Raw genomic sequence first — 20,937 nt, 5'->3', positions numbered from 1 at the left:
AGTGCCCGCCACATGGTAAGTTTTCTGGGAATCCTGGCTGAACTGAACTGTATTTGTACCACGACTGAGGCTGTGGGTTGGAAGGAGAAGCCTCCAGGAGGCATGGATAAGCCCCAGCTATCGTTGCCTTTGAATTAGCTTCTCCCATTCCAAACAGTGCAACGAGTGCTTTCATAAACACCCTGCTTCTTCCACAAAGGCAGGAAATTGTCAGACTCCACCACTGGGGCGGTGCTAGAGAGGAAGGCAGAGCTGTGGTGCACGAGGCCATGCTTCCCCCATTAGGCAGGAATTTATAACTGCTCTAACACCAAATGACAGCAGTGTTCTGAAATGGATTCCCAAGGAACACCTGGCTCTGTGGGTTAGTGAAGTTGAGGTTTTGGTCTGGGGGTGGGGTGAGGAGGGCATCAATATCACTATGATAATCCCAGCCTCTATTTATTGGGGTCAGAGGCAACGGAAGCCAATAGCAGGCTCCTTATGGTATTTGCCACAGAAAGAAAAATGCCTCCGAGAGGAGCTGGCTTAACATCCTGAAGCCCATAACTGAAATGTAAAGGTCTCACCCTTCCAGTGCCTGTGGAGGTAATAACTTACGTTCCTTACCTCATTTTCTGTCCTGGGCGGGACATTTTCTAATAAATCTATTCCGTTGACCACAACGCTCTTCTTTTCTTTGATGGGAGCTTTAAATACCATTTTGGAGGACTTCTTATAACCTTCTTTCAAAGACATCAGCACTGGATCTAATAAAGGCAAAGGAAATGTTCTCATTGACAGTTTGATGGACTAGTCAAGTGATGGTGTCTTTCATTCACGTCGTGCTTGACAGTCTGAGAGGAGTGTGAAGGGAAGTTTAAACAGGAGACTAGGCAAGGGGAAATGGGGTGAGCTAGAGTGAAGGCAAAGGTACCGTCTCTTGGCCTCTTCTGTGACTACATGTGGCCAGATAGAATCGGGATTCTCTGCATTTCCATAGTCTTGGTGTTTGGGCACTGGGAGGTGGGCTCCTTGGTATTAAGATGGCAAGAGGCCCCGGATGCTTGTTCTAATTGGCAGGGGGTGGGGATGCTGTAGATGCCAAAGGCCATTGGAAGAAGATAAATCATTGATAAGACTCCTGAGACTAACACCTCTGATCATAACTTCCACTTCTTACCTCTCCTGGTCACAATGATTTTATGGCTGTGTGTTGTATTGTGTCATGAGGTGGCTTGAATTGGGCTGGCCTTGGGAAAGACCAGTCAATGTGGAAATGTGTAAACATTTCTTACTTGGCTGCCTCTGAGATGTTGCTTTGTTTGTTCCCATGATGCCCAATGGGCACTATAGGGTCAATAAAATTTGCCAAGATCTGAAGGTCAGACAGCTGCCTGACTCCTGTATGTGATCTCAGGACTCTTGGGAGTAGAGGTAAGAGGCACAGATGATGTGGGTCTTGGGGATGGTGGTAAGACACTTTTGGGACCATCAACTTGGTTGATTGTTCCTTGTCCAATTCAGATATCTCCAGGCCCATCAGTTTCTATGTTCAAAGCCTCACTGGTTTCAATTCCCATGATCTCTTTCTGATCTTCTCAGTATCTGGGGTGGAGGTGAGGGGTGGGGGGACAGAGGGACATGTCTTCCTTATTAATAGAGAAGGCTCACTATAAAAAAGGACAAGGTTCTAATATGGAGAATTAAGTTTGCAAGCACGGACCTGAAACTCTCAGGCCATTCAGGTACTGGGATGGGAATACAGAGCTGCTCCTATCTCCAGCAGAGATCAGAAGCTGTTCTGCCTGAAGGCAGGAGAGGGGAGCAGGAGTCTGACATTCTCTTTATAAACAATGCATCACATGTTCTGATGTTTCCCTACTGATAGTCAGGAAAACACAGGGCCAGCTTAAAATCAAAGATATGCCGAATCTTGGGGGCTAAGGCTGGGCAATGCCTGAGTCGGAGCAGAGCAATGTAATGTAGGGTCTACCAACCTAAGGTGCTAGGACCCAGGGCTGCCCACCAACACCCTGAGTGAACACAGGGAATCAGGATAACTCGGGCATTCAATTTGCTCATCTCTAATGTGACGCATCACATGCCTTTGATATTTTTTATTCCAAAGCAATGGGTTGTTCTTCCACATGCAAAATTTATAAAACCAAATTTTTGTTGAATTCTATCTCAAGAATCCTACTGGACATAGCATCTGAAGTTAGTTCTCCCCACTTGCTACTTCTCCCTTCCACTCCTATCCCAAGTTGAGAACCGTGGGTTTAGTTGATCTTTGAGCATGCTCTTGGCTCTGATGGCGATGATGATGATGATAACCAAGCAATAGCCAACATATTGAGTAGTTAACATGTGTCAGGCATGATGCTCTGTCCTTTACATGGAATATCTCCTTTAATCTTTGTGATCCTATGAAGAAGATACCACTTTACTGACAAGGAAACTGTGGATTAGTGAGGTCCAGTAACTTGGCTAAAGTCCTACAGATGGTAAATGTTGGAGCCCAGGGGCAGGTCATGCTTTTTCTTCAAAAAAAATTCAGTTTTAATCCATTTTAATTTGAAAATAAAGAGAAAGGTTTGACTCAGGATTTTGGGTCCAGGAAGAGGGAAAGGAATATGAGGGACAACCTCAGGGCAGGGAAGAGGATGGTGGCCTGGGGTGACCTCCATGTGACACAGATAGCTCCAGCTCTGCAAAGAGGAGGACTTGAGTCCCAGAAGAGCAAAGCTGGAGGACATTCGGGGTCATCTAGTCTTTGGGGAGTCTCAGTCCTGGGGCAGAGAAGAGACCTGCCCAAGTGACATCTGGTGCCAAGCTGGTTATAGGGAAGGAAATTTTCAGTGGCAACCTGGAGGCCCTGACTTGAGCGAGGGCCCGGGCACCGTCCCGCAGAGCTCTGCCCCAGGCCAAGGTTCTGTGGAGTCTAACCCTTGCGGTACCTCTGTTGATGCCTCCCAGCCATTCATCAGGGGTCAGAGCAGGCTCTGTTCCTGGCGTCATGGGGTAAATGTCTTCCTGGTAGGAATCCGACTGCAGTGGAGGGAACAGAAGAGTACACAGATGAAGTGGGGGGAAGTGGGGATGGCTGGCTGAGAAAATCTCTGCTCTCCAGTGGGATTCTTCTAACCACGCTACCTGTGTTGCTGCTTCCAAGCTTTTGCACTCATGGTGTCTCCTGCTTGCAATTCCCACCCTGCATTGAGTAGCACACCAAACTGTGCTCATCTCAAAATGTCCTTCACTCCCACTCCCACCCCTACCCCCAACTGGGTCTAAAGAGCCCCATCCACAAGGCCTCCCTCTTCTGGGCTTCTCCAGGCTTACAGCCAGCGCCAGCAAACTGGAATTCCACGCAGTGGTCCCTTCAGAGCCCAGCCCCCCACCCCACACTCACCCTCCGGGGCACGATCATGGAGATGGGTGCAATCAGGCCCTTGAGAGTCACCAACTTGTAGAAGCGGAACACCTCGCAGGCCGACACGTCCAGCCCGTGCTTAGGCATGACCCCTGTGGACAGACACATGTGGCTCCCATGGGGTATGGGGATGCCCCCCCTCAGCGTCCCTCCTAGTGGATGCTCTCGGCGAGGGGAAGATGGAGGGGGTGGGCACTTCTGTTTGGAGACAACGGCCCATGCAGAGGCAGCAGTGGCAGGCTGAGGGCTCCTGGCGTTGGGCTCTGTCTTTGCATGGTGACTTCTCAAACAAGCCCCTTGGGTCAGACCCACCTTCCCAAGGTGTAGTCTTTACACTGGGGCCTTTTAGAACTGGAGGAGACTAGATTTGAGTGCAGCCCACTCTTTTTACAGATGAGACTCCTGGGGTTGGGGAGATGGCACTTGCCCAAGGTCACAGGTCAAGGCCACGTCCCAACATAATCTGCTTCCCTGGTCCTTAGAAAGAAAGGAGGTGGGAAAAACCGTTCCCCACACACCCAGAAGTTTAAACGCAGGCCGAGATTGCTGTTCTACTGTATGTCTTCTCAGCACCCAGAGTGCCCGTGTGTGTTGTTGTGTGTGTGCACTACACATGGTTTTCCTAACTGCTGCCCTCCACCGGACCCCTACTCGGGGCAGGCACTGCACTTTTGGAGTCAGGCACAGAGGGGTTTGGATCCTAACTCTGCCCTCCCTTCTGCCTGGGAGTCCTTGCGCAAGTCTCCAACTCTCTGAGCAGGTTAGACGAGATTAGTAGCAGCGCCTCACGAGATACAGTCATGGGACAGAGAATGAAGATGCTCATCGACACGGAACATTAGTTTCTTTCCCCTCGAGGTAACTATAAGTTAATGCTTTACCTCTCCTCCTCTGACCCTGATGGTGAAATAGAGCTTCAGATAAAGGAATTCCCAGAGCTCGAGGGAAGTATGGCATCATGGTTAACCAAATGGGATTTGGAGCAAACGGACTTGGCTGTGAATTGTGGCTCTGCCACTTAGCAGTTAGGTGTCCTGTTTGGGGTGAGTTAGTCTCTCTGCACTTTTGTTTTCCCATCTATAAGTTCTGAACACCATCTACACCAATATCTGTTGGAAGGCTGAGTGAGCAGATGGGCAGAGGTACCTGGCTCATGTGCTCAGTAACACTCCCCATGAGGTGGACAGGGTGATGGTCATCTTTCGTTCCTCCCTTCCCCTTGACATCCACCCCCCCTCCACCATCCAACACCTTAGGGGTCCACCTGGCTCTAATCGCTAAACATCTCCTCGATTCATCCTCTTCTTCCCACCTCCATGGTGCCCCCTCATTACCATCCTCTCTCCATCCTGCCCCTCCAAAATCCACCCTCCTTATAGAAACCAGAGCAATCTTTAAACAACATTTCAGATCATACCGTGTTGTCATGTTGTCCCACCTACCGCCCCTAAGGCCTACCTCCCCAAAAGAGAAAGCCCTCCAATCATTCCTCAATAAAATCTAAACTTCTCCTCCTGGCTAATGCACCCATGGGATCCGGTCCCTGCTCACCTCTCCAACTTCATCTCCTAACATTCTCCCTACGTCCCACCATGTTACAGAAACTAGGCTCGGCCTAGCCACACTGACCTCCCTTCTCATTCTGGCCACAGGATGAGAACTAACTGTTGCCCCTGCTGGGATTGCTCTTCCCCTTTCTTGCGTTTCAGATCTCAGCTTAAATATCCTCCATGGTGCTGTCTTCCCAGTCACTCTGTGTTCCAGCATCTATTTTTGATTCTCTGCCTAGAACATACTATTATCTGATATTTTTCTTATTTATTTGTTTATTTGCCTGTCTTCTCCACAGTGGAATGTAAGCCTCAAAGGAGTGGAGATTGTGTTATGTTTTATTTACCACTGTATCCCTGGGACCTAACAAAGGGTCTAGCATACAGTTGGTACCCAGGAAATGTTTGTTGAATGACTAAATGAAGGAGCAAGCAGAGCCAGAGGCTTGGCCAGGTGCTTGGTACCCCTGGTCTCTAAGGCTTACCAGTGCCCTACAAGATAGGTTTGATTACCCTTGCTTTACAGAAGAGATGACGGGAAGGCTGGAGAAGGGAGAGCTACCCTTTGTAAGGGGCAGTGCCTGCAGGTTCTATTCTGACCTGTCCATGAGCTATGGCTTTCTGAGTGTGTTTGATCTGTCATTCAAAGGCGGGTGGCCCATGAGCCAGATGACCAGTCTCTTGTTCTACTGCATATCCATTTAGAGCATGGTCTTAGGAGTCAGATCCTTTGCAGTGACAGACTGCCACCCCCTAGCTCTGACCCAGAGCTCGTTACTTCACCTCTCCGAGTTTCAGCCTCCTTATCATAAAAGGGAGAAAGGACCACCTCATAGAACCGTGGGGGGATTATGTAAGATGTAGAGCACTTGGCACAGTGTTCGGCAGAAAAAAGAGCTCAATAAATGGTAGTTGCCATCAATAATTGGGGAGAAGACAGAGGAAATAGCCAAGGCCAGCACATGGCAGCTTGGGTAGGGTTTCCAGGCACGTCTGCCTGCTGGAGGCAAATCTCTACTTCAAAAGTCACACCAACGCTTAGCCTCAGAAACTTCCCTCTGAAAACCCCTGCCTTTCTAGGTATTTTTACTGATGAACTCATTGATTGTCGTAAATACTTATGTAGCATTTACTGTGTCCCAGGACTTTTCTAAATACTTTACAAATATTAACTCATTTAATTCCCACAACCCTTTGAATTGAGTAATATTCTTAGCCCCACTTGGCAGATGAGGAAACTGAAGCGCCGAGAGAGGAAGTGACTCACCTAAGGTCACACAGCCAGAGTCTGCGCTCTCGACCACACTATTTTTAACAACCACCCTGTGCGCTGCTCTGTGCCCAGCAGCTCACAGAGGACTTCCACACCCACCGACTCACTCCTCCCCATGTGATCCGAGGACGAGGAAGCCACGCCCCCCGCCCCCCCCGCCCCCCCGCCGTGAGTTAGGCGCTGGGGGAGGGGTGGTGGTGGATGGTCCCAGGGGTAAACTCTTCCCTCCCAGGCCCTCCTCTCAGGCCTTTGGTTCCATCGATCCAAGAGGTCTGGTGTGCTGGCGAGAGTGCTGGCCGCAGAGTCTCGTCCCAGCGCAGACTCTAGCTGCGACCCTGCGCCAGCCACTTCCGCACTCCGGGCCTTAGCTTCTCACCTGGAAGACGGTAGCTGTGGACCCACCATCCAGTTGCCTGAGCCTCGCTGCAACCTAGCGAGGGGTGTGTGGGGCAGGTCTGATTCTCCCCATTTTACAGATGAGGAGACTGAGGCTCCGCAGGGAATAGCCCCTTGTCCAAATTCGCCCAGCCGAGGAGTGGCACGGCAGGGCCTAAAACCGAGGCTCCTCCCCATCCCTGTCCCACTTCCACGCTGCTCCGCACAGTGGGGGGTGGGCCTCGCAGCGCTCCCCTGGGGCAACACAGGTAGGGTGCAGCAGCCCCTGGACCTCCTTACCTAGGCCTTTCTGTGGAGCCGGGGAGCGGAACTCCATGAGGTAACTCAAGTAGGGCTTCTCGGTGCTGATCTCGTAGTACCGGATGTTTCCATCCCCCTGGGGGGCAAGGAGAGAGGGAGGGGAGGGAGCAGGTGGGGGAGGGGAAGGCCAAGCAGCCTAGCTACTTAGCTGAAGAGTAGTGCCACCGTGCCGCAGAGCTGGTCAAGAGACCACTGATGGGCCTGCCACGGGGGAGTGACTACTAGTAGTGTGTGTGTGTACACAGGTGTATGGATGCGAGTAGTGTGTGTGCACGTGTGTATAGATGCGAGTAGTGTGTGTATACATGTGCGTATAGATGTGAGTAGTGTGTGTACATGTGTGTATAGATGTGAGTAGTGTGTGTGTACATGTGTGTATAGGTGCGAGTAGTGTGTGTGCACGTGTGTATAGATGTGAGTAGTGTGTGCACGCATGTGAATAGATGTGAGTAGTGTGTGTGCACGTGTATAGATGCGAGTAGTGTGTGTGCACGTGTGTATAGATGCGAGTAGTGTGTCTCTATACACGTGTGTATAGACAGCCTTTCTGACAAACAAGGTCATCTTTGTCAAAGACCTGGCAGCAGGTGCATTACTCACTATCCTGCCAGGCTCTGAGCCTTATTCCAATGCAAAACTCCGCTCCAACTCGCCTTTTAAGGGATGCTCAGTCACTGACAGCTCAAGGGTGGCTGTAGATGGAAGAGGGGCAGGGGCCCTAGGGAACCTGGGTTGGGTCAGAGAAAGGGCAGAGAGGATAGGCTGGCTCTTTCTAGGGGTGGACAAGAGCGTAGGCACAAATGGGGCAGGAGTTTCCCACAGGCCACCCCGGTCCCCTCTCTCCCCCTACCTTTCCAGCCAGATAGAGCATATGTGTGTCAGCGTCATAGAAGGGGAACAGGAGGCCCGACAGCCCATCAATTTCTTCCTCGATCAGGGGCATGGACAGGTCCTCCTGTGGCGAGGCGAGGGGGGAGGGGAGGGGCATTGGCCTATGGGCAGGCAGGATGACACATCATCTTCCCAAATCCCAGCAAAGCCCCCAGAAGCTCCTTTGTATGAAAACACAGCTCAGATTTTAAAAAAAGTACGGGTGGGGTGCAAAGCTGAATTTCTTGTTGAGGAAAGCAGCTCAGGGCAGTGAGGAGGCAGCTCGGGGTCCCAGCAAACAGGAGACGGGGGGGGCTCGTTCTCAATGTCCCCTCCCCATGCCCACTACTGCTAGGTATCCCCAGGTAAGTCTCTTTAGCTCTCTGGAGCTCAGCTCCCAATTCAGGCAAAAGCAGGTGTCACATCTCATGGGAGCAGCTCAGCATTGTCCTAAGCTCTTTCCCCGGAGCTTCAGTTACTCCTCCAAGTCCTGTGGGCGATGCTGCCAGGGCCCTGGCTGCTGACTTTCACAAGAAAAGACCTCCAGAGGCCGACGGACGCTTCCTTTCCTTTAGCCAAAATGCAGCAGGCAGCTCCTCAGCTCTCTGGCCCTCCCTCCTCAACTCCACACCCACTTGTGTTCTGCAGGATCCTCAGCAGCTCATTCCACAACAGAAAAAGAGCTCCCATTGGAAAGGAGCTCAGTGAGTGCCTCTCATCCGATCCTCTTGTTTGACTGACAGGGAAACCGGCCTTGCCTGTTGTCACATGGGGAGCTCAGCACTCTCTTCCCACACCAGCTGCCCACCGCCAGGGCCTGCTCACTGTACCACCTCTCCAGATGAGGAGGTGAATGGGGGAGAGAATAGGGGAGGGGACTGGACACTGGCCCCCATCACCGTGTAGGCCAAGCCAGGTGTTCCTCAGGCCTGGCCGGAGGTCGTTTGCCTGCAGCAAAGGTGCAGATGCATACAGACAGGAGAAGAAGGTTTGGGGCTGGACAGCCGAGCTCTGGAACCAGTACCACCCCAGGCAGAAATGCTGCCCTGTGCTCAAGGGTGCCTGTGCAAATGCGTGTCTGTGTCTGGATGTGCCTGCATGGCATGTGGCTTAGCTGCCCTCCGCAGAAGGACGGGCTGGGGTCTTTTTGAGACACTATCACTGGGCGCCCTCTTCCAGCATCCCCCCTCGGTTTAGCTCTTCCCCCGTCTGGGATCTCATCCCACTGGGGAACCAGGAGAGACCTCAGACCACACGCCTCATCCCGCTCTTGCTAAGTTGTGGAGGCAGAGACCCCAGGAGCATCAGAGCTTCCTTCTAGAGCGCCCCGCCTGCCGCCCAGCTCCCCGTGGCTGACCTGGTCCCACAGGGCAATCTGCCTCGTGTTCCACCTGGAGACCCCTGTTGTGAGAAGTCGCTTCATGTTTCCCAGGAACACCACCCGGTTCACTCTGTGGTTTTTGCAGTTCGCCTCCTGGCAGGGACAGAGAGCACAGGTGAGGCAGGGCCCCGAAAGCCCTGAGTGCTCTGGAGCACGGGGGGTCCTGGGAGCTGGAAGCCGAGGCCCTCTGCCACTTCCCAGAGGGACTGGGCAACAGAAGGGTGGCAGAGGTCGCTGGCCAGGTCCTGGTGGGGGCTGCACCATGCCAGGCCCTTACTCAGTGTCCTCTCTTCCCATCCTCACAAAGATACCTCCTGGAGCCATTCTCCCCATTTTGCGGATGAGGAAACTGAGGTTCAGGAGGACCGGAGGACAAGGGACTGTCCTTTGTTCACTATTAGAGAGCCCTCTTCATTGGGACACCCCTTAACTGAGCTTTCATCTGCTTCCTCTCTTCCTGCCCCTGCTCATGGCACCTCTAGTTCCTCCTTGCCTACCACACTGCAGCCCCTCCCCAGGGCGAGTCAGCCATCGGGTCAGAACACAGAGGCTGCAGGAGCAGTGCAGAGACGCAGACAGGTGTCACTTGCTCCGGACTTGAGTGCCAGCTCTGCCAAAAAAAGTGTGGCCCAGGAGAAGCTGCTCACAGCCCCCCGATGTCCGCATCTGTGAGAGGGGACTGCCTCCTTGATCTCTAACATCTTTTCTGCTCAGGATGGACTCTGGAGTCCAGCTGGCTGGGTTTAAATTCTAGCTCCTCCCGTAGTTGTGTGGTCTGGGGCAAGGCTCTGGGTTCCCTTCTGTTAAATCCTCTGGGAAGAGGATTAAATGAGATGACAATGCAGAACCCCTAGCACAGTGATTGCCCCATAGCACACTTAGTAAACGTCACTCACTCATAACGCTGATAGTGCCGATTATTATTAGTAGTAGCAGAAGATGACTTTTTGGTCTTGCAATATCAGACCCTTCTCCAGGTTGAATTCAGCCAAGTCGAGCATCAGTCTTTTTTTGTGTGGGAAACAAGCCTCACATTTGACCCGAATTTTCCATATTGCCTAGCCCCATGACCGCACACAGTAAGTGCTCCAGAAACATTGATTTCATACTCCCAAGGGCACCTAACCCTTTCCTCATCCCCAAAGACCCAGGAAATTCAAAAACCAAGCCTGGAATTAAATTTACCATCAACTTCCCCACTCAGGGTCATCTCTGGGGACTGTACCCTGCGCCATTTCTCCGCAGCTCGTCCCACGCAGGTGGCAGGGCAGGGAGGTTAAGTTCCCCTCCTCCCCTGCCCATGCTGGGCCCAGTTAACACCCAGGGATCCCAGGGCTAAAGGCTGTTACCAGTTCGGCCCCCAGAACAGGCCAGAAGAACCCCATCTGGGGGAGGGGGCAGAGGTGGGGAGGTACTTGGGTCCTTCCGCAGCTCGAACGCGGCAGGTTTCCTATAAACCCAGAAGGGCCTAGAACAGACGGGCTGGTCAACTCAGAGGCATGGGCGGGGCCCCTGGGCGAAGGGGGCTGGCACAGCCTTTCCCTCCAGACCTGGCCGGGAGCCGAGCCCCGGGCCCCAGTACCTTTCCTCCCTCCTCCAACCCCCCACGAGGTCCCCACCTGCAGAACGCGGCCGGAGCGGGGCTCGATCACCCGCAGCCTCTTGTCCTTGCAGGTGGTGGTGAGCAGGCTGCCGTCCGTGTTAAACGACATGCAGAGGATCACGTCTGTGTGGCAGTCAATCATCTTCACCGGCTCGCCCACGTCCAGGTTCCAGATGAGGACCTGTCGGGCAAGCCAGACGGGGGCCGGGTCAGTCCCGACAGCCCTGGGGTAGGCACCCCCCCCCCCAAGGATCCCTGCGTGCCACTGGACCCTTTAACGAAAGGCCGCTACGACCCTGTCACAAGGGCCTCTGATGAGCTTGGGCTGCTCCCAGAGCCCGTCTGGGGTCAGGTTCCATGACAAGCGAGAAGGACAAATATTTCTGGCCAGGTCCTGGGTCGCTGGCACACCTCTCTTGAGGGTTCACCAGTTTTGAGGGCGACTCCGATTTCTCCCCTTCCCTACCAGGAGGGCACTTCTTGGTTAAGGAGTGACTGGGCAGAGGTGTGGGTGTGGAAAGCGGCATTTCCCTCCAGCCTCTGTGGAGGCTGGAAAGCTGGATCCCAGGAATGGGGGTGCCCAGGAGATGCTCCGTCGTGGATTGTGAATGAATGAATGAATGAATGAATGAACGAATGGGTGACTGAACAGAATGTGACAACATCGGTGAACATGCTTTAGGAAAAGAGCACCGCTCCCTAGGCGTCCCCCAGAGAGCCCTTGGAGAGACCCCACCCCGGCCCGCTGAGTCCTCTCGGGGCCGCAGCTGCCCGCCCGGCCTGCAGACCTTGTAGTCGTAGCCGGCGCTGAGGAGGATGTTGTTGGTGGTGGGGTGCCACTCCACCAGCCCCACGCGCCGGCTGTGCCCGTGCAGCTCCAGGAGGGCCTCCGTCATGTTCCGCTTCAGCCCGCCCTCCGGAATCTCCCAGATCCGCACCTGCGAGGGGGTGGAGGACCCCGGTTGGGTGGGCAGGGCCAGGGGACCCCGCGGCTGCGGACCCCAAGCTTTTTGAGATCTGTCCAGGGCGATGGGCTGAGTGGGGCTAGAGGGGGGAGGAAGAGAGGGGAGGGCTCCAGGGGGAGGTGAGAGGGGAGGAAGACCATCTCCCCTTTGCGTTTGCAGGGAGCTTTCCCTGGGGAGTCTCTGCAGCTCTGGCATTGCGCGTTGTTACTGTCACCGTTTACCCAGGCTGGGGGGAGCAGGCCCTGAGCAGCTTTTGGCGACAGCGGTGGATTAAGAAGTGTCTCTGGGCTCCCCATCCCACACCCTTTTAAGAGAACCTGCCTTCCTTCTACTCTCTTCAGCTCCCGCTCCTCTGTGCCACCTGGCCTTCTCCCCCACTCCATTCCCGACCAGGGTGGACACCTGAGCACAGAGAAACCGATGCGATGCGGGTGGCTGGGGGGGTTTCAGAGGCTCCCCTGAGAGAGGATGAAGTAAGGCACGGAAACTCTAATTCGATGTTGGGGTCTGAACTGAAAAGATGGGCAGAGCCAGGCGGCAGCTGCTATTTTCATCCTTGCGGATGCTGGTAAAGAAGCAGAAAAAGTTGATCCACAGAGAGGAGGATGGAACAGACATGCAGAGAGAAGCAGAGAGGAGAGACCATGTGGCCCCAGAGAGAGAGAAAGAGCCTGCGCAGTCTCTTTACAATCCTGGAATAAGCCCCTGGCTACTTACACTAGCGCTGGAGAGCTTCAGTTCCTCAAACCAAGCACATGCTGCCTGGAGAACCAGTGCTTTGTAAAAGAGCAAGAGCAAACAGTAAAACTGAACCATGAATCCTACACCCACCCCCACCTTCTCTTGGCTAGATCCACAGCCAGGAATTAAAGACCCGTCAGAGTAACGGGTGGGCCTACGATTCTGCCATTTACCAGACTCAGCTGTTTCATTTGTTAATAGGGACAACAATCTTTGGCCTGCTTTACTCACTGGTCGGCTGTAAGGACAAAAGGAGTTGCTGGTTGTAAAAATTTGGTAACTGTGAGTGTTCTAAAGACCTAAGGAATTATAATTCTTGCTGTTATCATCAATATATTATATTCTAATTGGGAGGAGCGGAAAAGGACGTGGGACTACAATTTAGGACAGTTCAAACAAACCTTTTGAATATGTGAACCCCACCCATGCTAGTAAGGAGAAAACAGGAAAAACAGTTTTGAGATACCATTTATAATCTACTAAAATAGCCAACTGAAAAAAAAGAAAAAAAAGAGCCAGTGTCAGCAAGATTATCCTGGAACTCATATGTTAAATCATCGTGTAGTATTTCCAATCAGAGTAATTCTGTGGAAGCAATTTGGCCATTTTTAAGCAGGAACCATAAAGACATTTCTCTTATACTCCTTGATTCAGTCATTTCACTCTTAAAATTCAATATAAGCAAAAACTCCATGCTGGAAGATGTTCACTGAAACATCATTACATGGAAAGTCGAGAAATACTCCAAGTGTTCAACATTTGGGAAGTAATTTAATGTAATATGTCGTCTCAATATGGAATATTAACCATTCGATCATAATTCTGAAGGCCATGGATAAGTATGGAAAATATGTTTAAAGTAAGCCTAAGGCTGTCCTGAGGACAAGGGAGCAAGGCAAGAAAGTGGCAAGACCCTAGGGATCCCCTTGAAAAGCATTTCTTCTCGGCACTTTCTTCTTGGGCTGTCCAAATGATTATTTCCCTGGAAGACCCAGTTGAGGAACACAAAGACACGGAGGTTTCAGGGTAGGAAAGACAAGGTTCAATCAAAGACTCGGGGCCACTCTTCTGATCACCACTCTGTTTCCATAAATCAGCTTCAAATGCCCACGGGAGACAAAGTTTGCAATCAGGGAGGAGTTAAAATGTTTTCCCATCCTCACTACAGTCTTTTTTGGCCACCGTAACGTCCATGGGGCCCAACAGGACCCACGCAGCCCTTATGGTGGTGGGGGGGTGAGGGGAGAGGGAGGGATGTGACACAAAGCGCGGCCCCGCAAGCCCCATGCTCTTGCCTTAGCCCCGGCAATCGATGGGTGGGAGGCTGGGGGCGAGCTCCCACTAGGTGACCCAGGAGTCACCAACAACACTCATTTTCCTCTGGTCCCCAAAGGGAGTGACAAAAGTGACCCTTGAAGTGGGGGAAGCTCACGTTTGGGTTAAACACACGCACACACCACAGACCATCTCACTTCTCTCCTTTGTGCTCAGAAGGAACGCCGTGATACCTGCCGTTCTACAACTTGCTCTTCTCACACGAAAGCTGAGAGTGGACATCTCTGCACACCATTACCGTTATGTATAGCTCTACCTCAGCCTTCAAAGAGGCCGCAGAGACACCCATTGACGACTGTGCCGTGGTGGTTAGCCAAGTCCTAGTAACGGAGACCTGGGATCTGGGTTCTGCTCCTCCCACCCAGCCCCCCCTTTTTTATTTTAACTTTTCCAGTTCATTCCATGATGAACATCCTTGTAATACAACTTTGTGCATGGGTGTGCGTGTTCCTGTAGGACAGACGCCTAAAAGTGTTCCATTTTTTATAGCTACTGTAAAATTATCCCCAAAAGCTGTCCCACTTTTCACAAATAGAGTCTGAGAGTGTTTCTTTACCTTCACCTCCAGCACTACACCTTAGAAGAGGTGATGCTTGAGCCATGTTTGAAAGGTCAGGTTGAGGTTAGATGTGTGGCGTGGAGTGTGGAGAAAGAAAAAATGATCAGATGTGTGGGCAGGGAGCAGTGGGTAGAGAGTCCAGACAGGTCAGCCTGGCTGGTGTGGAGCTGGCGGACAGGTTGGCAGATGAGGCCAGAGGCTGTGTGTGTCATGCGTTGCCAGCAAAGCCCCAGAGAAGACTTGCTTGGACCCAGAGTCTCAGAAAAACCCCTTTCCAGAACAACCTAATTTTCCTTAGCAGCCCAGATAACTGAGGTGTCCCTGGATTGTGCCATGTGCTGGATTAAGGGACACACACATGGGAAGCTGTAGAGTGAGGCTTCAGCAGACCCTAGTCCGCTCTTACTAGCTGGGTGACTGTGGACAAGCCAGTTAACCTCTCTGAGGTTCAGTCTCCCCGTTTAGGAAATGAAAAGAGACATGTGCACCTTTTAGATGTGTGGGTTTAAAGCCTTTTGGCCACATGAGCTGATTTATTGCAGTGACAGCTCTACCTAGGAACCTAGAGGCTAAGCCAAGGGGATGGCGGCAGATTGTGTTTGTGCCTCTGCTCCAGCCCCTGAACTGGATCCAAGCTCTGTGGAGTGAAGGGTGGCAGGTAGCAGTCAAAAAAAGCTGTTTTCACTGATAATTGTGAGACGTAGAGTCCCAGGCAGGGCTTGGGGAACGTGGATGAAAGTGTCCCACAGAGAGGGAGAGGTACCTTGCCTTATTCCCATTTGATATCAGTCACCTTCCCTCCTTGGGCCTCTATTTTCTCATCCCCACACTGAAGTGTCTGTATTGGTTAATTTTTGGATCTTCTCTGCCTTTGTGTAAGTGACTGCAATGCTGGGGGGAGGAGGCCGGACTCTGCTTGATCCATATCTACAGCAAACAGTTGGCATCATGTACTATAGGAGCTCAGAGGAGGAGCTGGAGTTCATAGTGGGGCAAAGTAGCTGAGAAAAGAGATTTGGGTCTTTTGGTACTGAAGAGATTTACTGGAAACAAAGAGTGGATGGGGCATGCAAGGGGAACCGTGGATCTGCCCAGAGGTTGCTCTAGGAGGTTACTTTAATTCAACAGGAAACCCACCGGGTCCACCAAAAACCGGATTTCTGGAAGGAAGGAGTGGCAAGTGACAAACACACTCTGTCCAGCAATTCAGCTGTGCCTGGGACTGTCCCTTCATAGGTCCCCAGGCCAGAGCCCCATTTAACTCAGTCACTTTCAGTCCAACAAATTATCCTCCCCTGAGTCACACACATTAGACACTGGGGAGCAGTTCTGGACCTCAGATACTCATGCTCTTGTTGGGGAGACAGCAGACAGGTGCAACAAGGTAAGGCAAGGCAGAGGATATGCATGGTTAATAAAGCTACAAAACCAACTGTCCTTGTGCACAGTGGAGTGAGCTCTTGGCCAACAAAGCCAGAGATTTGTGTTGCCGTCTGACAAGCTTGGTTCAAATCCAGACTCTGATGTTACTGGCTGTGAGACTTTGGCCAAGTTAAAGCCTTTCTGAACCTCGGTCTCCTCATCCATAAGAATTATTACAGCTAGGCTACAGAGTGGTTATGAAGCCTAAATAATGATAAAATACATAAACTAATTAGCAGATTATCAAGTACTTAATAATACTTAATAATGCCAACTTTATATATATATAGTATGCTGTTTGGTTGGGTAGCATTTTATTATTTTTCCATGTGAGTATCCCGTGATTGCAGCACTATTTGTTGAATTTTTGTTTGTTTTTGGGAAGTGCATGGACCAAGAATCGAACTGGGGTCTACCCCGAGGCAGGCAAGAATTGCTTACTTAATGTTAATTAAGGATTATATGCCAGTTTTATAAATTTTAGATGTGTTTGAGTTAAATTTTTCATGTGCACCTTGTGGCTATAGACAGTATATATGGTATGAAGTTTGTCTCCATTTTATAGAATGCAACACAGATTTCCTCTTTGAAATGATCGTGTGACTGTGGAAGTGTCTGGGTGGGTCTCCGCTCTCTGAAACACTGAGGGTCATAATGCTAATGATTGGAGGCCAGGGCCTAGACAACACGGTTCCTAAGGGAAAGAACACTCAGTTTAGAGGGAGCTCTTTGTTATGTGTCTATAACGAATAGTACTTGCCTGCACATGTGGTATAGGAGCTCAGAAAAGGAGCTGAAGTTCACAGTGGGGCAAAGAAGCTGGCAGCAATCTGGATTCTAACCCCTTAGCATCTAAAAAATTCTGTTTGGGGTTCTGTGGGGGTAGGAACAGGAAAGCATGGCAGGGTTTCTACCTTCTCGAAGCAAGGCACAAACTCCTACCTCCCCCATTTCTTGTCAATTATTCTGTTTACTACTAGATATTGAGTTTATTGACACACACTTAAACAAAAGGTAGAATCTCAAAGTCTGCCTTAATATTGATGCCTTCTGATGACCTCATTCTGCTTCTCCATGGGAAACAAATCACACCAAACTCAGGAAATCTGGACACACTAAAGATAAGTACTATCTATTATGATTAGGATAATACTATTGTTACTAATAATTGCCCTTATACTGATAAGGAAATGAGGCACGGAAAGGTGAGGAAATTTGCCCAAGGTACACAGTTAGGAAGCAGTAGAGCCGAGTTTCAGACTCAAAGGTAGAATTTTTACCCCCTGTCCCTGCCCAATTTCTTCCTTCTCCACTTAGATCTCACCCGTCAACCTGAACAGGGAGAGATCTGTCCTTCTGCTTATCTGTTCCAGGTAAGAGAGCAGCTCTCTGGCTCCAAGTATCTAGAAGTCACCCTCTTGGGGTACATGTGCCAGGTGTCTCCTTGGATAGCCACGATACAGGGGGTGGATCTTTGTGGTTACTGCTGTATCTCCAGCACCTGAAGTAGTGTCTGGTGCATAGTAAGAACCAAAGACCTACTTGTTGAGTGGATGGACAAATGGAGGCAACCTAGAAGCCCAGAAGCCTTCCTACCATTGCAGGTTTTACAGCCCAGGGAAGCAGGCAGTCCTTACTCTGGCTGCTGGTGGGCTGGACAGTTGGGAAATTGCCTCTTTTATCCTGATTTCCAGAAAGGAAATTATTTTCCTGAATTCCGAGGCTCTGTCCATCCTGCATTCAGCTGTGTTTTTCTTTTTAGAAGCCAGTGGTGGAGGGGCCTATTTGGGGGACAAAGAGTGAGATACAGTGGAACGAGCACTGGACTCAGAGCGCGGGTTGCTGACTTCCAGCTCTCTGGCCACCCCTCACTGGGGTGAGTTCTTTGAACTCTTTGATTCTCACTTGTTCAATAAGGGTAAGGGAGCAAGGTTAATGGATATGGGACTCTTAGCAGATAGGAAACATTTCTACATTTATTTAGTTCTCACGACAACTCCACTTTACAGCAGAGGCAATCGATGTCCAGAGAGGTAAAGAGACATGCCCGAGATCACAGCGCTGGGTACCAGCAGAACCAGGCACCTGAACGGAAGCCTGAGGATGCCTGGGCTTGGCTGCCTCACCACTGTACCACACTGCCACTTCCTCACTTCCTCCGCAGCCTTCCTGAGAGGTCTCTCAGAGCAACAGTCCTCTTCTCTCTGAAAACGAACGCATCACTCCCTTCCAGCTCCGAGAGGCTCTGGAGCTCTTGGAGGAGGCGGCGGGGTGGTGGGTGGCTGCTGGCTGCTTCCAGCAGGGCTGACATCCTGCCCCATCCCACCGCCGGTTCCCTCTGGGAGGGGCAGATGGATGGAGAAGCTTGAATAGAAGCAAAGGGAAGAGGCTGAGCTAGGCCTGCCAGAGACAGGGGCCTCCTCCTTCTGCCTCCTCCGGGGCATCATTCTCTCCCTCTCCTTGAGATGTCAAAAGCTCTCCCTCTGCGTGGCTGCTGGCTGCCAGCGAAGGGCCGGGAGCACATGTGGGAAGAAGGCTTGGAAACCGATAGCGCCCTCCCCTGCCGCCTGCACCCTCCCTAGCTGCGGCAGAAGCTATAAAAAGCCGAGCCCTTCAACAATAGGTGACATCACCCAGCGGCAGAAAGAACTGGATTCTGCCAGATGCCAGGGAGAGTTACGGCCCCCACCCCCCACCCCTCCCCCGGATGGGGGTCCCGTGGGTATGTTCAGCTGGGTCCCTGGATGGCTGGAGAACCTCCTTCTGCCCCTGGGGATGGGAGGCTGGGGGTGGGGGAGGCTGAGCCTGCTGGAGATGGGGGTGGATTTCACTGGTACTATTTCAGGGATGGGGGATATGGGAGTGCCCTGGATCCCTTCGGTGTGCTCTGACTGTGGAGGGGTGGGGGCAGCGGGTACTGCCAGGAGAAATGGGACCAGGCCTTCAGCAAACAGCTGTCCTGTGGGCCTCAACTTTCCAGTGGGATCCCCAGCACGTGGTAGGGGTGTTGCAGAGCTCCTAGCCGAAATGCGCTGGCTCTGGAAGTCGTGTTTGGTGTGCGGCAGGTTGGCCATTTGGGCTGGAGTGGATGGAGGGAGGGTGTCAGCCACCCCCGGAAGCTGCAGGCACCTTTTCCTTGTGTCCCCATCTTCACCCAGTCCCCTGGCGGGGAAGCCCCCCTCTGGGTGCCCCCAGTGCCCGGGCCTTGCACAGAGAAGACCCTGTGATGCAGACACTGAGTCTCTGATGGATCTGAGCTGTCAGTCCCCTCACAGCGCTGAGCCTGCGTTTCCTTGCCTGAAAAACAGGGCTGTTGGTGAGGTGTGACAAGCACTGGCGGGGGAGTCCGGAGACCTGGGTTCCTGCCCTGCCTGCACCACCTACTCCCTTTGAGACCTCAGCCACGATGCTTGCCCTTGGCCTCAGCATGGTCCCCTCACAAGGGACTGGACTTAGCCTCAGAGGCCTCCCAGGGCCCAGATGCTGAGATCCTGGGCCCGGAGGCTGAGGGGGGGGGGGGTGAGGGGTTCCGAGCTGCTGCTTCTGGGCAGCTGGCCTCGCAGCAGGAACTAGAGCTTAGCTCCTCTCTAGAGAGGAGACCTAATCTCTTTCCGTCTGGATCAGCACCCAGGGCCAGTCCCTCCCTCCCTGTCTCCCCCGCCCATGCCCCTCACTGACCACCACCCTACAGCACCGCCACCCCAGAAGACCCCCCATTTTCCAAACACCATATTCACTCCCTCCAGGCCTTTGCTTGTGTCCGGCCTCTTCCTGGAGCCCCTTTAACCCTTTTTCTGCCAGCAAAGTCCTGCTTCTTCTCCAGGATCCATCTCAGGTAACACTTCTTCTGCAGCTGCCTGCACCTTGGCTAAAATGAATCCCTCTCTCCTCCCTGTGTGCAGCCCTTTGTTTGACCTTTGCAGTGACCTCACTCCGCATTGCATTTTGGAGAGCCACTAGGCTGGGGGCATTTCTAGAGCACGACTGAGATGAGCAGGCACGGAGGAGGTACCAGGCAGAGTGTTAGGCACAGACGGCTTTCATCCCCACAGAAGCTCCTAAGGGAGGTGTTTATTACTATTATTATTATTACTGCTTCAAAGAAAATGAGCTCAGAGAGGTTAAGCAACACAGCCTGGGTTACCCAGCAGGTAAGTGGTGAGGCTGAGATTCAACCCCAGGTCTGTGGGACTCCACAGCCCAGCTCTCTCTTTGGACCTCAACAGCCAGAGGTCTCTCTTTGGACCTCAGCCTGTGTGTGAGACTGAACAGAGTCGCTTGGCTTGTGTGGCGGGGCCTGGCACCCTCTGCTTCTCCTGCAAACACCAAGGCTGTTCTGTTTATTAGCTGGGGTCCCAGAGCGCGAGGCACCTGGACCATTCACACCCTGGCCCTGGGTCAGGCTGAGGAAGTTTCCTCAGGCAGAGTCAGGTTGGTCGGGGATTCTGAGCACCATCAAGAGGGGCATTCCTCTTTTCCACCCAGCTAGCTCTCTGGTGAAGGCAAAGGGGTGCGGCCGGAGGGGTCTGAAGCTTCCATTGTTGACTCTGTGTTGATTCATGTAATGGCGAGCTTTTGGGGAGTGGGGAGAGCGCAGGTGTTGGAGCTAGCAGCCCAGGGAAAACCCTCACCCTCTACTTCCTCACAGTGTGACCTGAGGCAAGCAACCTTGTCCTGCCTCACAGGTGGCCACCAGGGCTCAATGGATGTGAAGCGTCCAGCCCAGAGTGGGTGGAGGAGCTCTGGGAGGGGCAGCCCAGAATGTCAGGGCTGTTCATACCCTGCTGGCTGGTGGCAGTTGCTCGACCCCTCAGCAGGCAGGGACAGAGCCGGCCATGGGCTGCCGGCATTGCTTCTCGAGCTTCTGGCACCCAGCGGAGAAGAATGGGAGCGTCTTCGTCTACCACCTGCCCTCATTCTGTCTGATCTCACTCCTCGCCCCCACTGACCGCTGAGCCCTCCATTCCCCCACCAGCTCCATCTGCCTCCTTCCCAGACAGGAAGCAACCAGCGACCTTGCAGTTTCCTGGGTTCCACCGCCTTGTGCCCAGCCTTCTGCAGCTCTGGTCTGTGTGTGTCTTGACCTCTGGTCACTGTCCCCACTTTGCCCCAGGGCTGCTGGACAAA

The 20,937-nt window shown here is 52.4% G+C and overlaps 1 protein-coding gene across 1 annotated transcript in view; it reads right to left on the bottom strand.

The window, feature by feature from the left end:
- The window catches only part of CORO2B (coronin 2B), a 141,350-nt gene that overhangs the window by 6,382 nt on the left and 114,031 nt on the right, over positions 1-20,937 (bottom strand). Inside the window, exons 4-11 of the mRNA XM_077128341.1 lie at positions 11,577-11,726; positions 10,805-10,969; positions 9,162-9,278; positions 7,785-7,889; positions 6,914-7,010; positions 3,395-3,507; positions 2,940-3,030; positions 610-749 (exon numbers count right to left, since the gene is read on the bottom strand). Of these exons, the coding sequence (XP_076984456.1) occupies positions 610-749; positions 2,940-3,030; positions 3,395-3,507; positions 6,914-7,010; positions 7,785-7,889; positions 9,162-9,278; positions 10,805-10,969; positions 11,577-11,726 (978 nt within the window). The remainder of the gene's footprint in view (positions 1-609; positions 750-2,939; positions 3,031-3,394; positions 3,508-6,913; positions 7,011-7,784; positions 7,890-9,161; positions 9,279-10,804; positions 10,970-11,576; positions 11,727-20,937) is intronic.

Source organism: Tamandua tetradactyla, chromosome 14, assembly GCF_023851605.1.
Source record: "Tamandua tetradactyla isolate mTamTet1 chromosome 14, mTamTet1.pri, whole genome shotgun sequence".
Lineage (NCBI taxonomy): Eukaryota > Metazoa > Chordata > Mammalia > Pilosa > Myrmecophagidae > Tamandua > Tamandua tetradactyla.
The sequence above is the reverse complement of the archived record's forward strand: the minus strand, read 5'-3'. Positions and strand labels throughout refer to the sequence as shown.